At 58.6% G+C, this 20,604-nt stretch overlaps 1 protein-coding gene across 3 annotated transcripts in view; it reads right to left on the bottom strand.

Annotated features, from left to right (window-relative positions):
• Positions 1 to 897: 897 nt before the first annotated feature.
• Positions 898 to 20,604, bottom strand: part of KDM2B (lysine demethylase 2B) — a 135,646-nt gene continuing 115,939 nt past the window's right edge. For all 3 annotated transcript variants that reach the window (XM_051972746.1, XM_051972747.1, XM_051972748.1), the window contains 10 exons: positions 14,330 to 14,554; positions 11,274 to 11,417; positions 10,139 to 10,225; positions 9,779 to 10,039; positions 9,082 to 9,120; positions 8,279 to 8,952; positions 7,891 to 8,054; positions 7,409 to 7,570; positions 6,003 to 6,221; positions 898 to 3,818 (listed from right to left, as the gene is read on the bottom strand). In XM_051972746.1, coding sequence (XP_051828706.1) covers positions 3,637 to 3,818; positions 6,003 to 6,221; positions 7,409 to 7,570; positions 7,891 to 8,054; positions 8,279 to 8,952; positions 9,082 to 9,120; positions 9,779 to 10,039; positions 10,139 to 10,225; positions 11,274 to 11,417; positions 14,330 to 14,554 — 2,157 coding nt within the window. In that variant the 3' untranslated portion in view covers positions 898 to 3,636. The remainder of the gene's footprint in view (positions 3,819 to 6,002; positions 6,222 to 7,408; positions 7,571 to 7,890; positions 8,055 to 8,278; positions 8,953 to 9,081; positions 9,121 to 9,778; positions 10,040 to 10,138; positions 10,226 to 11,273; positions 11,418 to 14,329; positions 14,555 to 20,604) is intronic.

The following is a 20,604-nucleotide window of genomic DNA, read 5'->3' as shown; positions in this document are numbered from 1 at the left end:
TGGAGCTGTCAGGGAAAGATCTTAACATCTGCAAGAAACAAATTGCTTCCTGCCCATATCTTTTAAAAGCAAGGGTAACCACCAAAGAGCCATTCCAGGAAGGAAACTTGGAAGACGTTAGGACAGAGGAGCAAAGAGTCTTACATGCTCCTTATGTGCTCTGTGGACATATCAGTAGTGAGGTCCAGCTGCTTTCAACACTGAGGCAAACAAGCATAGCTAGATAAGCCTCATGTGGCACTTATAGGACTTGGTGGTACAAATGGTTTGGGTTTAGGAAGATAGATGTGGGTCACCCAAAGAGATATCAAAGATGGAACTTAGGTAGAATTTAGAAGGGAGTAGATCACAGCACTTGTTTTCCTCCCTGGGCCTCTGTTCCATGACAGCAAGAAGAGACCAGGGAAGTCTAAAACATACAAAAATTATAGGCCTCCAAATAATCTGTAGAAAGGAACTCCTCTGAAGGGGGGGCAGCCACACTCCACTTAGATCACTATCTTTGTCATTCAAAGAGACTGACCACCACCAAGACCCCTGCTTTCCCTAGTCACAGGACAGGACACCATTGCTGGATGAAGTGCTAGTACAATTGCAGAGATGGCCACCAGTCACAGGTTTTTTTCTGAACAGAGTTCTTACAGGAATCACTGGAGAATGGCAGTTTAGATCACGGGATGCTGTATAATTTAGATCAATTTAAGATTTTTGGCAAAGCATTTGAAAAGAGGTAGAAACTGACCTTATTTATTCACATCAGCCTTATAGAAAAACCCCTTAAGGTATTTTCATCAATGACTAAGCACGGATAACATGCTTTTACCAATCTGTTAAATGACATAAAACTAGGAGAAATAGAGCAAAGTCAATTCACAAAGATTCAGGCTGGCCAATGGGCAGAATAAAATGTACACTTTTAATAAGAACAAATGTCATTCAACTTCGATACATCATGGGAATTGCTAGATAACAGTCTGAAAGATCTGGAGCTTTTAGTGGCCTTGAAAGCTTAAATTCCACAGTGTGATGACTACATTGAGAAGCACAATGTCCAAGTCCTGCAGGAACCAACCGGTCACACATCTGGAATACTGAGTTCAACCCTAAGCACCATGTGATAGAAAAGCCGTCAGTGAGTTGCAGAGTATCTAGTGAAGAACCTCGATATCAAATTGCATGAGAAGTAGAGATGTGCTGAGCCTCTGGGCTCAGAACAGCCTTCAACAATCTAAAGAGCTGCCACATGGAAGATAGATTCAGTCTGTTCTGTTTGACCTCACAGGATAAAGTGAGGGGCAGATGGAAGTTACAAAAGGGAAAACTTGGGCTCTTAAATAAGACCCTTGTAATTAGAACGGTTGAGATGGGATTGATAGGCTTCCTCTGGAACTGATGGGATCTCTCTCATTGCAGAGTTTTAAATAAAGGTTAAGTTGCTCATTGGGTATGTTGTACAAAGAATTCTTTACAGTTGCTATTGAAGGAATGGATGGCCCTTAAGGAACAAACTAGTTTCCAAACTAATATTCAAGGAGCTGCAAATGGCACCATGTACAAAGAGAAAGAGGCTCGATTTCATGTCAGCAGGACCCCAGTTTTGTCATCTGCTACATACAGATAAGAGGGAATTCTCCACTACCAACATAGCAATCTAAGTCTCAGTTTACCATTTTTATTTCACAAACAAAAAGCTGATATAGACACGCTTGACCATGCCGCACATCAAAGCAGCTGCTGATAAGGTAGGGTTATCCAACAATGGGTACTGAAAAATGGCTTAAGTGTGATGGAAACAAGTGCCATGTACCTCTGCATGATGTCTCCAAAGAATACTACCCCAAGCATGAGAAGTAGATTGTAGAGCCCAAACTGAGGCTCAGAAAGTAAGCCTTGTTCATGGTCGCTGGTCTAGCAAGCCAGTGACCCAGATTTCCTAACACGAATTCAGTATTGATAACCTTCCTACCTCTGGCAACTGAGGCAAAGTTCCAGATTGAAGAGATCAACTGATTCTCTGAAAGGAACAATCAAGTCTCCCTAAGTCTGAACCTGGATGGAGCTCTCCAGCTCTATTGAATGATAGCTACCTGAGTCTGTCTAACCTCAAGACACGATTTGTTAAACCCCATATTAGATCCGGACCCATCTTAATTAAATGAGGCTACTTGTTTTATTGGAACCATTTAGAAATGTTTGAGGTTCCCTCTCCCCATCTAGTAGAGAAATGAACCAAAAGGCAGACATTTTTGCCTCCCATCCAAATGAGGACTCTGGACCACTCGGCCTCCTTGACAGATGGCCTCATCCCTTCCAGCTCCATCTAATAAGCCTATAAGAGTCATCTGTTACTAGGAACTAGAGGCTATTCCTGTTTTCAATGGTACTTGCTCTCTCATGACTCGGTCAATGAGTCTGCCCTCCAAACCAGTTCTTTCCCACCTAGAACAGAAACCCTCAAAGGCTTGTGGTGTTGTCTTTTGTACAATTGTTTATACAAACTCAAAGGTAAAACTTCATTGGGAAGGGCTATGAAAACACCACCTTACAACAATGGCACTTACGAATGCATAATTGTACAATAAGGAAAGAAGCATGGCAGAAAACCTGAACCAAGAACTCAACTCACATTGCAAAGGAAAGGAGAAAAAAGAGACTATGTTTGACCATTTATTCTGTGGCTTGACTCACTGTATAAATTAGGTCTATAGAATAACAAGAGCTCATGCTGGAGCAAAAATCTCCTATGTGCAAAAGCTGAAATTGGAATTGGAAAATTTTTGAGGGAAAAAGGTGAATTCTATACAGAGAAAAGTTGGCCGAATGTCTGTCTTCAACTATAATTGACACCGTTTTTCCACAACATGCTTATGTCACTTCTGAAGGATACAAGCAGGATATAAACTCCCATTCAAACATGCTTTTAAATTGAAAGTGTGAGCCTGCTTGGTCAGACCTGGACACATCTGCTGATGGAATATTATCTATGAAGTATAGGTGAAGTTCTCTCCTACCTTAAGTAAACCATAAATGTTGGCAATCCCAAACCAAAATCAAAAACGAAAAACAACACTGGTGTGCATTCAAATGTTGCATAAATAACCTTTAAACAATTTGTACAAAAATAGTTCTGCATCATGTATCATGTAACAAAAACAAAACAAAACAAAGGATGGGTCGAGGTGGCAGAAATGCAGCTTGTGGTCCATTGGAAAGATACTAAAAACTTGGCAGGGGGAAGGGGTCACCATGGGAAAAAGGAGTAGAAATTAAAAAAATGTACACTTCCAAGCTCATGCTCCGGTAATTTAAATAATATCTCAACAGTCTGTCCTTCCCTCCCTCCCCCCAACCCCCAGCCCCCCAGCTGTGAATATCTCTTAGGAATCATCACAGAAGCCAGGGAGTGCAGAGTGCCCCGGCTGGCCATGCGTGCATTGGGCGTTCACAAGATGGGAGGTGAACTCGGTCCTTTCCGGGATCAATCGATCGTTAGGGCTTGTAAAACGGGATCTTTGCTCTTGTCTGCGAGTCCAGTTCCAAGTGTAAAATAAAATCCCCATGTATTCTGAAATGAAAGTCATTTTCCCCCTCTCCTTCCCCCCTCCCCAGCCCACTATTTACACACCTGTCCTTGGACTAACTCAGTTTCTGTAGGAGTTTTTCTTCCACTTGCCCAAACTGGACGCTCACCGACATCTCGGCTATGAACTGCTCACAGCCTTCCTTGGTCACCTGTTTACAGTACCTTAGGTCAATCTGACAGATATTTCCACAACGTTTAAAGAAGGACAGGCACTGGTCAGTAACCTTATTGCAGTCTGCAGGGAAGAGAAAACAGAGAAAAAGCACCATCAGTATCATCCAGGACTCTGACACCCATTAAGGCAGGCCCGAGCTCTGGTCATTGGCGGCGGGACTGGCGCGTGGCAGGTGGGAGATGCCTAAGCGCCTTTCCGGCACAAACGACCTGGGGATCGAGCGGATTCGCAGGTGGCCAATAAGAGCCTTGACAGAGAACCAAAAGGGGTGGACCTCTGAGGTCCTCACGGTCAACCTCCTCCCTTGATAAGATGTGGGACTGATGCCCAGATGGGCCTCAACTGTCCACTAACGACTCCGGGTAGATCCTGATCCTGCTGCTTCCCATAAAAAACTTCAGAAACTTAGGAACTGCTGAGAAAGCTCAAGGCCCAGGACTTAATGAGTTACTCTAGATCAGAGGTGTCCAATAAAACTTGGCAAACACTTTATGAAATAAAAAGACAAGAATATGGAGCCTTCTGTGCAGATTAGTGCCCTCCTTTGTATTTGGGTTTGACTCTGCTGCCCTCAATCACACTCATCAACATCCACTCTGACCCTGATGGCCTGAGATACTCTGGGTCAGTTTTGATGCTGGGAAGCAGCCAAGCAGTGGGGCAAAACAATAAGACTGGAACAGAAGGGTCTGGGCTGTGCCCCCAAGCTTTGCTGGTAACTGCCTGGGTGACACTGGGCCAGTCCCTGCCGCCTCCTCCCTACCCCCTTGTGCTCCTGAAATGGACAACCTGCTTTCTGCCCCATGTGCAGATGTCATATTGGGGGGGGGGGGGGGGGGGGGGGGGGGGCGCTCATGGTAATAGCAGGGGAGGGCCTGAAACAGCCAAGCCTGAGAGTTCTCATGAAGCAGTCACATGGGAGGCCTCTGCCCCCTCCCCAAACCAAGGCTCCCCTGTGGTGTGCGTTGCCCGGACCGCCACAGTCTGACAGGGCCATGGGGGAGCTCGGCCCGAGGATGCGCCCTGATCTCAGGGGACAGATAGAAATCCCAGGCAGGGGAGTCGCGGAGGAGAGGCTGAGGGCACGGGGCAGACCCTGGAAAGTTTCTTTCCAACTTACTGAATCCCTTCTTGTCTGCAGGGAAACAAAAGAATCAAAAAGGTGGCTACAAGTATCACAGGCCAGAGCCGGGCGGAGGATGGATCAGCCTAACTCCCAGAGGCCAACAAGTGGCTGCAGAGCTTGCCAGCCAGCGGCCGCCTCGTGGCCCTGAGCTCGGTAACCTTTGCGTCAGGGTCAGGGCAGGGCAGACCAGGGGAGGCTGGGGGCGGCCCTGGCCTGGCTCAGAGATGTGGGGACAGGACTAGGACAGCCCAGGGGAGGCTCAGAGAGGCCGGACGCAACCCAAAGCAGGGAGCTAGGAGCCTGGGAAGTCCTGTGGCCCTGATGTGCGGCAGACCCCCTGAAGGGACCAAGACACTGAAGCCAGGGGAGAAAAATGCAGCCCATCCCAAGGACTCTCAGGCCGGACCCTGCCAAGGGCTGGAGACATCCACTCGGCACCCGAGATCTAGTCCAGGTTAACCGAGACCCAAAGAACGATGATGCAGCCCCTCACCCTCAGAGCTCTTCCTCGGGCACAAAAGAAGCCCGGCCCGTGGGTGACAAAAGGGTGCCCAGGACAGGGCTCAGGTCCTGACAGGTGGGCAGGAGGCGAGGGGGCTCCTCGGGGCCCAGGGGCCATCGACGGGGCAGATGGAGCGAGCAAAGAGGGCTCTGAGCGTCCAGGCCTGGCTCCCAACCCCCACAACTCAAGAAGACAACACCAGGGTCATCCAAGAGAGGGAAGAGGAGGGGGAGGAGAGGGAGAGCTGAGCTCCGTGTCCGAGGGACTTTCAGGGCTTAAGTTGGAGAAGCTGAGACGGGTGCAAAATGGGACTCGAGGAAGAAAGCCAGAGCTTGCCGTGTGAGCGACAGCTGTGCCGGGTGTGCCCCCTCGCACACGCACCCGGCACAGCCGCAGAGACAACGTGTGCTGGGGCCTCCCTGGGGGCTACCCTTGCCCTTTCCCACAAAGCGGGCCCTGGAGCAGGAGGGTGGGGGTAAACCCCAACGGGAGGGCCGCCAGAAACCAGACACTTTCTCCCCGGGAAAGGAGCCGAGCTCCCACATTAGCTGAAGCCTCAAGGCCCGGGCGCCCACACCCCTCCACAAGCCACTGGCCAGGTCAGGCGGGCCCTCACCTGATAAGTTAATTTCTGTTAAGGAATCCCTGGTGGTCGTCCCCACTGCGGTCAGCAGGTTGATGGACTGGTCGGTGACGTGGTTACAGTAACTGAGATGCAGCTTGGAGAGCAGGGGCATGTGGCGGATGATGAGCCGCAGGGAAGCGTCCGTGATGTCCAGCCCGGCGAGGCGCAGTTCCACAATGTTGCGGAGCTTGCTCCTATTGTCGATCTGGCCTGGGGAGGGGGGAGGACAGGCTGCAGGTTAAAAGCAAGCAGAGGGAGGGAGGTAACAGGGAGGGAAGGGAGAGAGAGAGAGAAAGAGAGAGACAAAGAGAGACAGAGAGAGACAAAGAGAGAGAAAAGGAGAAAAAGAGCGCTACAGAGATTGGGGTGAGGATGAGGAATGAAAGGGGGAGAGGGGAGAGAGGGAAGGCCTGAGTGAGAGAGCGTCAGGGCACGGGTGGGTTGGAGGCTGGAGGCCATGACCCCCAAAGCCCCGATCCAGATGACATCCCGGCTGCCAGGCTCAGCAGCCTCCAGGGATGGGAGGGCAGAGCTGCCCTGACCCCAGGGATACTTGGTCCAGAACAGACGTGAAGGGAAGAAGCGGGAAGGGTCTAAACCCGGCAGGTTTCAGCCGCGTTCCCCGGCCAGAGCAAGCCGCCTGTACCATGGATGGTAAGGCCCCCCGGGCGGCATGCACACGTGCCCCAAACAAACGTGGCCTTTTCAAGCTGGACGCCCCCATCGCGCCAGCAGAGAAGCCGCCCACATTTGCCTCCGAGCCTCGCCTGGGCCCCGGCCTCGGGAGTGTTATGGACACTCAGACAGAACGGCCGGCCAGGAAGCAGCCGGCCCCAGACTCCCGCGGCCTCTGGCGACCCTCGTGGTCCGGAAGGCAAGGGCCCGAACCCGAGCCCCCGGGTCAGAGCGCCCTGCCCAGAGCCCGGCCCGACGGCGACAACAGATGGACAAAGTGGAAGGGAAGTGAGGGCGCTGCCGAGCCCGGGGAATGGAGGGCTGGCCGGGCGCTCGGGGAGGGGGCGCTACCTGCAGGCAGGGCAGGGGCTGATTCTCTCTACAAGGGAAGACTCAGCCAGAGGGCATTTGAGGGAGTGGAAATCTGACAAAGCGACTGGTGAATAAAACCTGTCAGCAAAACCTCTGAGACGGGGATGGGCTCAGTGCCGGGCCAGGCGCGAGGAGCTCCCGGGGCAGGGGGAGCGGGGGACGCGGCCCAGCACAGCGGCCCAGCCTCCCGCCCTTCCCCACTCCCCGCCTTGCGTGTCTCCTGCATTCACCCATTTATGGGCCCCCGTCTCCACCCCGGATGAGCTCCTCGCTCCGGGCCCAGCGCACCCCGGGCGCTTAAGCAACGCTTACTGGCTTCCGGCCCGACGGGGCGCCCGTGGCCACCGTACCTGGTCGGTTGTCTGTGGGCGGGGACAAGAGGTCCCGCATCTGGGCGTCCTTGAGTCCTTCCACCCACTGCACGTCCAGTGTTCGCAGCAGAGGACAGCTGGAGCTGCACAGGGCAGAGACCGCGATCCAGGAGCAGCCGGACAGCAGCAGGTCCCGGAGCCCTGCAGAGGAGCCCGCAAACGCACGTGCGGGTGGTCAGCCCCACAGGGGCTCTGCTGGGGAAAGGTCCCCCACCTCGGGCTCCGTGGGAGCTCTGCCCGCCCCCCTACCCTGGGCTCCACCAGGGAACCCCCCTTCTCTGCCAGCCCCCCCAGGCTCCACCAGGGAACCCCCCTTCTCTGCCAGCCCCCCCAGGCTCCACCAGGGAACCCCCCTTCTCTGCCAGCCCCCCCCCGCCCCCCGGTTCCACTAGGGAACCCCCCCCACTTCTCTGCCAGCCCTTCCCGCCTCCAGGGGGCGCCAGAAGCAGACCCACGCTCACCAGGCAGCCTGTTGATGAGCCAGCTGAGCTGCTTCTTGGAGATGTTGGTCCAGCTGAGGTCCAGGGTAATGGGCTGTCGGCGGATGATCCCACTGAGCATCAGCGGGGTGATGGATTTGCAGTGGTTCAAGTCAATTTTGGTCCATAACCGCTTATCACAGCACCTGTGACCAAGGCCCCCAGCGGGGTGAGAGGCGGCCCCGTCCCCCTCCGCCTCCAGCCCGAGGGGCTCCGCCTCATCTTTATTTTAGCCGATACCCAAGTTTAGCGCTTCCCCAGGGGCCAGACGCCCCAAAAGGGGGGACACCTCTTGCCTTTAATTCTCCTTCGGGCCGGACGCCCTGATTCTAGGCCCCCCGCGCCCCTGCCCCAGGGGCCCCCTCCTCACCAGCGGTTCCAGGTCTTGCAGACCCGCATGCAGACACAGAGGTCACTGTGGCTGAGGTAGCTGAACACGGCCATCCAGACTTCGCGCTGCATGACGTGGGCGGCGCCGTCATCCAGGGGCAGCGAGTCTGGCGGGGGGCTGATGGGCGGCGGGCGGATGACGTGCCGCTCCATCTGGATGCACTTGGGTGGGGACAGGGACGGCGGGGGCCGCGCCGGGATGCGGGGCGGGCTGCGCAGGCTGGGCACCAGCGGGTGCCGCAGCTCGCGGGGGGCCCCGTTGAGGCCCTTGCTGAAGCGGGGGGGCCGCTCCCCCATCGCCAACATGCGCTTCGGCTCCTCGTTCTCGCTCTCCGGCTCCGACTTGATGGGCTGGTGGTTCTCGTTGGCGAGGCTGTTCTCGGTCTTCTGGATCTCCTGGTTCAGCTCCTTGCTCAGCTCCTTGCTCAGCTCCTTGTTTTGGAACCGTCGCTTCCGGCGCACCTTCATCTTCTTGTCGGGGCCCTCGGCGCTCTCGGTGCTGGGCCCCGCAGTCGGGGAGCTGGACCTGGACTGATCGCTCTCCTTGTTCTTGGGGGGCGCCTCGGGCAGGTCTTCCTCGGGCTCCTGCTTGAAGCGCCGCGGGGGCTTGGGGGCCAGTCCTCCGCGGTCCTCGGCGTTCTTCCAGGATCGCCGCTGCAACGACAGGGCGGCGGGACTTGGGGGGCAGCCCCTGCGGCGGCCCTGGCGGCACCGCGCTAGGGGCTGCGGGGGGGGGGGAGGAGGCCCGAGGGGGCGGAGGGGGGAGGGGGCGGAGGGAGGTACCTTTTTCCTGAAAAGCTTCTCCTCCTTGCCGAGCTTGAGCTGTCACCGGAAAGAAAGGGCAGAGTTTGGCCCCCGGCCCAGGGCTGACGCACCCCCCCGTGGCTCCCCCGCCCCCGCCAGGTCTGGGGTCCCGAGAGGGCCCAGCTCCGCCTCCCCGCCCGGGGCCAAGGCAGGAGGCGTCCGGACGCGGGGCCTCCTCCCCCTCTGGGAACCTCAAGCCCACTGAGCGTCTCGAGGCCGCGGGGGACGGGGGCACAGCCTCACGCCGGAGGCCACAGCAAGGCCGAGAGGCTCCAGATGCCCCCCAGTGGCCAAGGCAGGGAAAAGGGATCCCGGAGACCTCGGGCCCCGACGACCCCGTCACTGACATCGCTGGCGGTCCTCAAGGGCCCACCCGGGCTGCGTGCGCTCAGCAGGGCCCGGCCCTTCTGGACGTGGGGGAGCAGAGGCCAGACCCCACGGCGGGGGGAGGGGGAGAACAGTCCCAACCGCCCACACCTGCCACAGGGAGGGCCCGGCCAGAGGCGGCCTCTGCTGGCTTGGGCAGGGAGGCCCACAGAGCCTCAGCGCCCCCTCCCCCAGCCCCGGCTCCCATTCAGGGCGGCCGGGACTCCCCGCCCAGGGAGTGGGGCCTGAGGGGCGCGGGCCCCCGTGCCCGCCCGAGCCTCCCCGTGCCCGCCACGCGGCCCGCCCCTACCCGCTTCCGAGTGTTTAATTCCTGGGGCTTCTCAAATTTCCGCTTCCTCCTCAGATGAACCTCGTCCGACTTCCTGCGGAGGATCGCGTCCGCGGGCAGCTTCTTGGCGTGCTCCTCAGACTTGCGCCGGGCGGCCTCCTCACACTCCCCTCTGCGCTTGGCCAAGTCCAGCCCCTCCTTGTTGTCCCGGTTCATCTTCTGCTCCTTCAGCAGCGAGCCGGGCAGGTTCGAGGCGTACTTGAACCCGGGGCCGCGCTTTTGCTTGTACGCCAAAAAGAGGGAAACACAAACAACCTTTATATCTTTGGGGGGCGGGGAGGGGGCCCACGCGCCCGCCCCGCCCGGCCCGCCGACACTCACTTTCCCAGTCTTGCCGGCGTGATTGCACTTGGGACATTCCCAGCAGTTGGGGAGCTCATCGTTGACCACGCCGTCCGACTCCTTCACCTGTGAGGAGAAGCCGTGCTGAGGAGGAGCGATCCCCCTCCAGGCTCCCGCCTTGTCCGGGCCCAGGAGACTGCGGATGTGAGGGGAGGGGAGGGCGGAGACGGGACAGAGCAGGCCCGGGGCCGCCTCGTCCCCCAGGCAGGCTCACCCCCCCGTCCCCCTCTGTCCCCCCCGTCCCCGGGGCCGCCTCGTCCCCCTCTGTCCCCCCTGTCCCCGGGGCCGCCTCGTCCCCCTCTGCCCCCCCCCCGTCCCTGGGGCCGCCTCGTCCCCCTCTGTCCCCCCCGTCCCCGGGGCCACTTCGTCCCCCTCTGTCCCCCCCGTCCCCAGGGCTGCCTCGTCCCCCTCTGTCCCCCCCGTCCCCAGGGCTGCCTCGTCCCCCTCTGTCCCCCCCGTCCCCGGGGCCGCCTCGTCTCCCTCTGTCCCCCCCGTCCCCGGGGCCGCCTCGTCCCCCTCTGTCCCCCCCGTCCCCAGGGCCGCCTCGTCCCCCTCTGTCCCCCCCGTCCCCGGGGCCGCCCCCCCCAACACCCTTCCCTCCTCACCCCCCTCCTGCACACTAAGGCCCAGGCGGGTGCCAGGCAAAACAAGGCGCCTGCTGGGGCCAAAGCCGCCATTTTCCTCTCAAAAAGTTGCCCGCTGCCAGGAGGCGGGCGGTAGCCGGTGTCTAGGCTGAGGAACACGCGGGATGAAGTCATCCTGCCCCTGGGGCCCAGGTTCTGTTCAGGAGCCGCGAGGGCAGCCCGGGAGCGCCCGTTCCCCTGGCAAAAGTCTCAAGGGGACCTGGGCAACCTCTGGGGTCCCTGGAGGAACCAAGCAACTGGAGGCTGCGGCCAAGAGCTCCAGAAGGCTTCCGGGGGAGGAGCGAATGCCCGACAGGGCTGGAGAAGGGCCCGCTCAGGCAGCGGGCGGACAGCCGCGGGCAGGCTCCAGGCGGCTTCCCCCCTTCTCCCCCGGGCCGCTCTCCCTCTGCCCCCCTCTGTCCCGGGAGGCGCCGCGGGCCCCAGCCAGAGACCTTCCGGGCCCAGGGAAGCGGGGCCGGCGCCAGGCTCACCTTAAGGCATCCGGGGTGGATGATTTCGTTGCAAATGGAGCACTCCATGAGCATGAGGTTAAACTTGGCCTCCTCCTCCTCCACCGTGTCTTCCTTCCCCGCCTCGCCGCACACCAGGCACACGGCGGTGTGGGGCAGCACTGGCTGTGGCCCGAGGGGAGAGCAGAGTCAGAAGCGACCCCCAGGTGGGCCCAAGCAGGCTCCAGGAGAGCCCCGGGGAAAGCAAGGCCCCGGAGGCCACAACGCCCCAGGGGCGAGAGCGCGGCCTGGGGCTCCTCAGAGGGGGCAACGTGACAATGGGCCGGGCCCCCAGGACCACCGAGACCCCAAAAGGCCCCGACGAAGGGAGGATGGGGAGTGTGCTTTCAAGGGAGTCACGGAACGAGCCCAGCCCTCCTCCCCAGGGAGAGCAGAGGAGGGGGACGGGGGAGGAAGGGCCGCTGAGCCGGCTGCCCTCCGGCTCGGGTCCCAGGTGAGGAGGGACCGGAGAGAGAACCGAGGCAGGACCGGGAGCACCCGCCGGCCAGAGCCAGGTCTGCGCTCAGCCACAGGGCAGCACCACGGCCAGAGACAGCAGGGCCGGAGCCCCCGAGGGCGGGCGCGAGCCAGGGCTCGGGAGCCTGCAGGCAGGGAGACAAGCGGCTCCACCGCCAGGCCTGGAGCCCCCTGCCTTCCAGGGAAGGGCCGGACAGCCCGGGGCCACTTAAGCTGTCGGCCTTAATCCTCTCCCATAACTTTGCAAGGAAAACCCCACCATGGTGGCTCCACAGGGTCACGAGGAACTACAATCATCTGCCCTCCTGAACAACCACCGAGTGTGGGGGAGACAAAGCCCGAGGCGTGTCCCGGCCTGGCTCCCACAGCGCTGGAGGCCGGCAAGAACTCCGGGGAGAAGGGGCCTGGAGCAGAGCGGCCGATCCCTGTTCCCCCTGCCCCGGGTCTGCCTCGGGGCCCGTCCAGACACACTCCCCGACACATGGACCCCCCCAAACACACAGACCCCCCCGACACACGGACCCCCTGACACACGGACCCCCCGACACACGGACCCCCTGACACACGGACCCCCTGACACACTGACTCATGGACCCCCTGACACACTGACCCCCCGACACACGGACCCCCTGACACACGGACCCCCCGACACACTGACACACTGACTCATGGACCCCCTGACACACTGACCCCCCGACACACGGACCCCCTGACACACTGACCCCCCCAGACACACGGACCCCCCGACACACTGACCCCCCGACACACGGACCCTCCAACACAGACCCCCCCGACACATGGACCCCCCGACACACGGACCCCCCGACACACGGACCCCCTGACACACAGATTCTCTGACACACGGACCCCTCGACACACGGACCCCTGACACATTGACTCCCCGACACACGGACCCCTGACACACGGACTCCCCGACACACGGACCCCCTGACACACTGACTCATGGACCCCCTGACATACTGACTCCCCGACACACGGACCCTCCAACACAGACCCCCCCGACACACGGACCCCCCGACACACAGACCTCCTGACACACAGATTCTCTGACACACTGACTCATGGACCCCTCGACACACGGACCCCTGACACATTGACTCCCCGACACACGGACCCCCCAACACACGGACCCCCCCCCGACACACAGACCCCCCCGACACACGGACCCCCTGACACACTGACCCCCCAACACATGGACCCTCCAACACAGACCCCCCCGACACACAGACCCCCCCCAAATACACAGACCCCCCCGACACATGGACCCCGCCGACACACAGACTCCCCAACACACGGACCCCCCAAATACACAGACCCCCCCGACACACAGACTCCCCGACACACGGACTCCCCCCAAATACACAGACCCCCCCTGACACATGGACCCCCTGACACACGGACTCCCTCCTGCACTGGTGGCAGTGGGCTCTGGATTGGGGACAGCCCGGCCTGTTGGCCATCACCCCGCACCAGGGTGGGATCTGCTGAGACGCCAGGCCGGCCCCGCCCCCCCAGGCCATCAATCACCCGTATCTCCTGCAGGAGTCCCTGGGGAGCAGATCCCCGACCTTCCACCAAGACCTTTTCCTTTGAAAGCAGGAAAGCAAAGACCTAAAACTCCCCTTGGCCCCACTGCAAACTGTGGGCAGCCAGGTCACAGACCAGACACGCGGCTGCCAGGGGTGAAGTTGGGTTGGGGGAAAGGGGCTTGATGTGCTCTGTAAAGACCAACCTTGGAGAACACAGAACGCTTTTTTTTCAGGGAGTGGGGGAGGCTTGTTCCCCAGGGCAGATGAGCCCCTCCCCTGGTTCTGGCCAGCCACCATTTTCTGGAAGGGAGCCCAGATGCCCAGAGAAGCTTCATGACCGTGCCCTCGGGGCCTTCTCTTCCCTGCAGGTGGCATTTTCCCACCTTTTTCCCTCCTCCAGGTCTTGCAGCAACCTTTCCAGCGCGGGCCGTGCTGGGCTGGAATCCTGGAGGAGGGTGCCCGGGGCTGAGAGAGGGGCCGCTCGCTGCCAGGGAGCAGGGAATTAATAATGACGTGAAGTCAGAGGCCGGCGTCCCATGAGCCATCCAGGGCCGCCTGGGCCGCCGGGGGTTCCTGGGCAGCTCCCCCCGAGATGGAGTGAGCCACGGACAGCCCAGGAGTCCGGAGCCCCAGGCTGGGGCCTGGTCAGCGTGGAGCCTCCGGGAGCCCCAACGTCCAGCTCAGCGCCCGGACCGTGGCAGGTGCCGGAGAAGGCTTCGCTGTTGGCCGGTTACAGCAAGGACAGGACTGTGGGTCTTCAGGCGGCCGTCGCACCGGTGGGCGGGATGGACTCGCACTGGCTTGGGCCGGCACGGCCTTGAGACCCAGGGTCTCCTCCCGGCCCCACCGAGGCCTCCGAGGGAGACCTTGGGAGCGGACTTGAAGGCCAGCCTGTGTCCCAGCTAAGCCCTCATGCACATGGGGGTCCCTCGGGGGTCTCGTTCCTATCGCGGAAGGGAGCCCCGGCCCAAACCAATCCTGCCCGCCAGCCCCGGACCTGCGGGCACTTACCGCGATGCACTGTCTCATGATACACGACTGCTTCATGCGCCCGGGCCCCCCAAACTTCTTCATGTCCTTGCAGAAGTGACACTCGCCACACTCGGTCCGCAGGCAGGCCTCGCACTTGCGGCATCTCGTCCGTCGCCGGCGCGCCCCTGCTGTCGTCCGGTTGGCGGCCAACTTCACTGCCGAGGCTGGGCCCAGCTTCCCCTTGGGCCGACCCACCGCGCGGTTCTGCAAGATGCCAGAAAACATGCCCGGGTGAGGGGCTGCCCAATTAGGGCCTGCGGCGGCCTCGGCACGGGACAGCCCCCGGCTGAGAAGGACCGCGCGGCTTCCCCGAGACAGAAACCAGGGGGACCCACGAGCAGGGAGCTCACTCCCGGGGCCTCGACCCCCAGCCCCATCATGGACAACAAGACCTAAAGCTCTCTCTGACCAAGCTCCTCGGCTCCAAGTCCATTTAAAAACCCCAAACAAAAAGGCCCCCAAACACGGGACGGGGCAGAACTGGGGAGAGAGCAGCGAGTTTGGAGTCGGGCTCAAATAGGGGTTCAGGGGAACCTGAGTTCGGGTCGCCCTCCATGAGCCACATAAATCTGAATCACCCTAAAGTGGGAACGCAGCCCCTGCCTCAGCTCGCGTGGGGACCGGGGACCAGACCGAAAGCCCCGGGCAAGCCTCCCGGCTTCCCAAGCGTTCTAGGCCGGAGCCCCCTCCGTGGCTCCAGCCGGGCTTCCAGAGGGCAGGGAAGGTGGCCAACTTCATGCCCCTGGGGAGGCTCCGTGGTCGGCTCAGGGTCTCCTGGCTACTAAGTGTCTGAGGCAGGACCAGCCCTGATGGATGTCTTCCTGCCTCCGAGATGAAGGGCCGGCCCCTCGGCCTCCACAGCTCTTCAGGCTCTAAATCTAGGAGCCCATAAATCTCCTGAGCAGGAGGCAGAGCTCCCCGGCAGGGCGGGAAAAGGGACCGGGTCTGCTCCCCTTCCTGGGCCAGGGGCTGGAAGCGCTCTGCAGGACCCTGCGCTCGTGACTCAGAAGCCACTTTCTGGCCCAATCTCTCCAGCCTTCTGAAAGCCTCCGATTAACAAGGACCCTCCTGAGGGCGAAGTGCTGGGGGAAAAGGCGTCTGCCGCGACTCCATTCATTCTCCTAGGACCCAGGGGAGTTCCACCCCTTCCCAGGAAACCACCCACCCCGTCTCCGTTCCAACACCCTCCGCCCGAAGGGGCCCTCCCGCTGTGGGGCCCCGGTCCCCGGGAGAACAGCCCGGCGGCGGGCAGAGAGGAGGCTCAGCACAGGCCGGGGCCCCATCATAGGAGAGTGGGAGCGCCTGGGGAAACCCTGTCCCTGTGCAGGAAACCTAGGCAGGACCCCGAGACAGGAGAAGAGGCCTCCGAGCCCCCCGCGCTCCGGCCGAGTCCCCACTCCCCAGCCCAGCGATGGCCGCTCTTGCTGACGACTCCCCCCAAGCATTTAAAAGCGCACCATTTCCTTGAGAAACGCTCCATCACTTGTGACAGGGTCAGCGCCTGCTGAGATGGGACTGAAATTCCTGTGACCACGAGCCCCCCAATGGGAGTGTGAAGGTGGGTAACGGTGTCGGCTGCGCTGCTGAAGCTGCTGCCCCCCCCAGCCCTCCCCCACCCTTGCCTCTCCCTTCCTCCTCTCTGCTGCCCAAAGCCCCCCCTTCCCAGGCCCAGTTGCCCATCACAGCCGGGCTCCCCCCCAGCCCCTGCCCAGGGCACGGAGAGTGCTTGGGAGAAGGGCCTTGCCTGGGCCCTCCAGGACCACCTTAGCCCCATCCCAAGCCAGATGGGGAAACTGAGGCCCAGAGAGGGGAGCTGCCAGGCCTCCACAGTCATGTAGCTGAGCCAGCTTTCAAACTCGGATCCTTCCCGATTCCTCACCTAGGTTCTAACCGCCGGGTCACCTGCCTCCGCTGCCACAAAAAGGCTATGAAGGGCAGGGGGACGTTTAGCAGAAAAAGAGAAACCGAGAGTGAGTGAAGCAGTTACGGGACCCCCTACGCCTTTAATTTCTACAAACCCATCTCTCCTTAGAGCATTTCATCTTTTGGCACTTTCCCCAACTCATCCAATCCTCCATCGCCCCAAGGCCTCCATGGGCAAGGCCCCAGGCTCCTGCTGGGGACCCTCCCTCCCTGAGGTAGGAGATGCCCTCACAGATAGGAGAGGGAAAGATGAAGAGAGACCCTACTCCCCCCCCCCCCATTTTACAGTTGAGGACGCGGAGTCAAACACAGGAGAAGGGAAGAACAAAGTGGGAATTGGCCCCAGGCCCCCCAGCAGCCCCTAGTCAACGAGGTGGCCGGGATGGAAATGATGAGAAGGAAGCGGCCCAGCCAGCACAGAAGTAAGAGATCCAAGTGGCCAGGCCAGGGGTGGACCTGAGACCATCCCCGCTCCCCCAATCCCGGAGTCACCCCCCCACTGACTGGTCTGACCGTCATAACCTCCCCAAGACACGGCCGGACCCCCACTCCTCACTCCACAGCGTCGGGCCCTCTCTTCCAACAACTACTGTTTTCACCAAAAACACAAGTAAAACCCCAAACTGTCAGAAACTCAGATGTGCCCCTCGAGGGACCCTGAAGACAGCAGAGGGCTTCTTCTCTTCCCAGCTTCAGAGATCCGGCCATCTTCTTTTACAAGGAAGGGAACGGACCCGCAGAGGCTGGCCAAGGTCACACCGGCAGAACGTGGCAGGGCTCGATGGGACACCCTGACCCTCAGTCCCCAGCAAATATCGGAGCCAGACTCCCTAGTATCACCCAGAAGGAAAATCCCTGCAGGCGGCTGTAGAAGCCTCCCGTGATCCCTCTCCACACTATTCACCCCAAGCCCGCCCAGGCCTGCTGCCTCCGCTCTCAAACTCCCCCTCCCACTCAGGTGCCTTTGCAAGGTTAAGTCCCCAGTGCTCTCAGTCACTAATAATGAGAGAAGTGGCGCCCCACACCCGTCCCACTGCCCAAGATGACCGAAAAGGAAAAGCACCCATGCTGGTGGAGCCGCCAGCTAGGTCAGCCCTCTGGGAAGCCGGCTGGAACTCTGGCCCCAAAATGCTATTACGCCGGACGTGCTTTTTGGCCAAACGGTGCTGCTACCTACGTCCCCAAAAACAAAGAAGGGGAGGGCTCCTTTTTGTAGCAGCAAAGCCCGAGGGGACGCCCGTCAACTGGGGAACGGCCAACGCGCCTGCCGCAAGCACTTTTAGAAAAATCCACACTCAGTCTCTGCAAGCCCAAGGGGCAGGAGGCAGGGAGCCGGCGAAGCCTCGGGCCCAGCGCCCACCGGCCCCTGCGGTGGAAGGGGGCTCGCGACTTTGGAACAACAGTTCCCTCTACGGTACCCCCGGTGAGTCGTGGGCCTGAAGAGCTCTAAGGAGGGGAACAGACTCCTTTCCCCAACTGGGGATGGCTTTAAGGGCAGGATTTTCTTCCCATCAAGCCTGAAATCTTCCTCCTGAAGCCGGTCCCCTCAGCCTGGCCCAGGCAGCAGGATACATCCCTCTAGATCTCAGGGCCCCCAGCACAGGACTGGGGAATCCCTACTAAACCTAAAGGATTTTTAAGAAGACAGACAGCGGGGCAGTGGGGAGCAGTGATGGAGTGCCCTGGGAAGACAGAGAGGTAAAAAAGAAGTCTGGGAGCCTCATCTACTCATCGCTTGCTCTTCAAAGTGCCCAGACAGAGCCCTTGGCAGGCTGGGAGAAGGAAGATGGCGCCTGCGTGCAAGGAACCGAGTTTAAATCCCACTTCTGATCTTGGGTGAATTGGGCCGCTCCTGTGGGCCCATTCCCTCATGGTGGGGGTGGATTGGATGACCAGCTGCACATTCACGATCCTGTCCAACACTAGGGTTCTATTCTATCTCTCAAGCCCCCCCACCCCACCCGCCACCCAAACCTGCCGTACTGGAGACCTTAGTGCACCCATCCTCCATATTACTGGTGAAGAAACTAAAATCTGAGAAGTGGCTTGGCCAGGGCTCAGCGACCCAGGACCTCCAGGGCCAGAGTCGGGGGCTTTGCGTGGGATTGGGGAGGTCCCCCTCCCCAGCAGCTTCCTGCCACCGGGTTCGTCCTCCTGCTCTCCAGGCCCATGGAGCCTCAGTCATCCACCAGCACCTATAAACAGGAAGCCCTCTGCTGATGATCCCCTCCCTCACATTATGGCAGAACTGAGATAAAAGCCAAACAAGTCCCCGTCCTCCCAGGCTTCTTGCTCTAAGGGCAGGTGACGAGGAGAGCCCACAGACACGAACGTCGAGGTCGCACAAAGCGGAGCCAGTTCTAAAGAAGGAACCAAAGAGGTAAAGACACGGGGGTCTCCCCGAGCAGAGGCTGCCTCCAGGGCCTGCAAAGGGGCGCACGACACAGGCCTAGAGAGGTGGGCGGCTTTAAGGGCCAGTCTTGGAGAACACAGGGAGCCAGTGAAGGCTGTGAGGAGAGCAATCAGCCCCTTCTTAACTCAGAGCATCAAAAGCCTCCACAAGCGCCCGGGGATCTGCTGCACGGAACCCGGGCCATCCCGAATGAGGGCTGACATTTACACATTCCGTGGCGGGATGCCGGGTATTCACAACCTCATCTTACAGGCCAAGGACTCACAGTTCTGCAAGGAGACTCCTACTTAAACACCAGTGCCAGGACTCAGCTCCCTGTCTCTCCTGCCTTTCTCTTCTTTTCTCTCCCTGGAGTTAAGGGACTCGCCCAGGATCACACGGCTAATACATGCTAAGTGTCTGAGGCTCCAGCCGGCCTTTGGCATTTCTCTAAGCCGACACAGCGCCGTGGAGAAAGAAATGGCAGCCACCAGGCTCCTTGTACGGACGACAGTCCTCTCCCCACCACGTGCCGGGTTCCTAGGAACCAGAGGAGATAGGTTCAAGTCTGGTCTCCCTTCTCTCCTCAGCGTGTCTTCAGACAACAAGCCAATTCTCTTGCTGGATCTACTTCTCCAGGCATAAAACAAAGAAATCTGGATGGTCTTTCTGGTTCTTTCCAGATCTAAATCTATAATTCTACAGCCTTTCTAGTACAGCATACTGATTCTACTCCTCCCCCAGGCCCACTGCTGGTATATCTGATTAGAGGACGGGACTTGGTGTGCACTTACTAGCTATATGGTCTTGAATAAGTCACCTGGCTTCCATTTTCCTCTGTTTTCTCCTCTGTAAAATGGGGGGGTTGTGAGACTCAGAGGAGAGCAGCATAGTAGCTGGCATACAATAAACACTATAAAAATGTTAGCTATTATTAGCTGTGTGACCCTCAGTTTCCTCATCTATAAAATACACTTATCTGGTAGGATTCCTGTGAGGATTAAATGAGATAGTAGGTGTAAAAGTCTTTGTAAACCTTAAAATGTGAATTCCTTGAACAAAATTTTTAAATGATTTTAATTTTTTGTTGTTGTTGCTGTGACATTTTAGATTCTGAGCCGTCTCGTTTCCCGCCTCCCAATCCCACATTACCGAAGGCCAACTTTCTATCCGGCAGCCTACAATACGTGCTCCCATATATCAGTTCTTTCTCTGGAGGTGGAGAGCATTTTCCTGCATAGCTAATTTGAATGTTGTATCAGTCACAGGAGTTTTGTCATTTACAGTTACTCTTCAAACAAAGTTGCTGTTACTATATACAACATTCTCTTGGTTCTACTCATTTTGTTCATTATTTCATACAAGTCTATCCATATTTTTCCAATCACAATCACATCTGACTTGTTCAGCCATTCCCTAGTTGATGGCATCCCCTCATTTTCCTGCCCTTTACCATCACAAAGAGAGCTGCTAGAGTTTAGAACACAGAAGTCACTTTCCTTTTCCCTGATTATCTCGGGAAATAGATCTAACAGTACTGCTGAGTCAAAGGGTGGAGGCAACTTAATAACTCTTTGGACATAATAATTCCTGTTTGCTATCCACATGGCTGGACCAGTTCAGCGTTTCACCAACAGTGTGTTAGTGTCCCAATTTTTCTACACCCCCTAGAGCAGTTATCATTTTCCTTCTTTTATCATTTTAGCCAATCCAATCGTTGGGAGATGGTACCTCAGAATTGGTTTAATTTCCATTTCTCTAATCAATAGGGATATAGAGCAGTTTTTCACACGTGATGTTAATGCCAGTTGTTATTACTTTTTAGGAGGAGGAGAGTACCATCGGCCCCACGGTAGGCACTGTGGGAGACACCAAAGAAGCAATCAATCAGTAAGCATTTATGAAACACCTACCGTATGCTAAGTAACTACACTGGTTG

This window comes from Antechinus flavipes, chromosome 1 (genome assembly GCF_016432865.1).
Source record: "Antechinus flavipes isolate AdamAnt ecotype Samford, QLD, Australia chromosome 1, AdamAnt_v2, whole genome shotgun sequence".
Taxonomy (NCBI): domain Eukaryota; kingdom Metazoa; phylum Chordata; class Mammalia; order Dasyuromorphia; family Dasyuridae; genus Antechinus; species Antechinus flavipes.
Note: the sequence above shows the minus strand (reverse complement) of the source record. Positions and strands in the feature narration are given on the sequence as shown.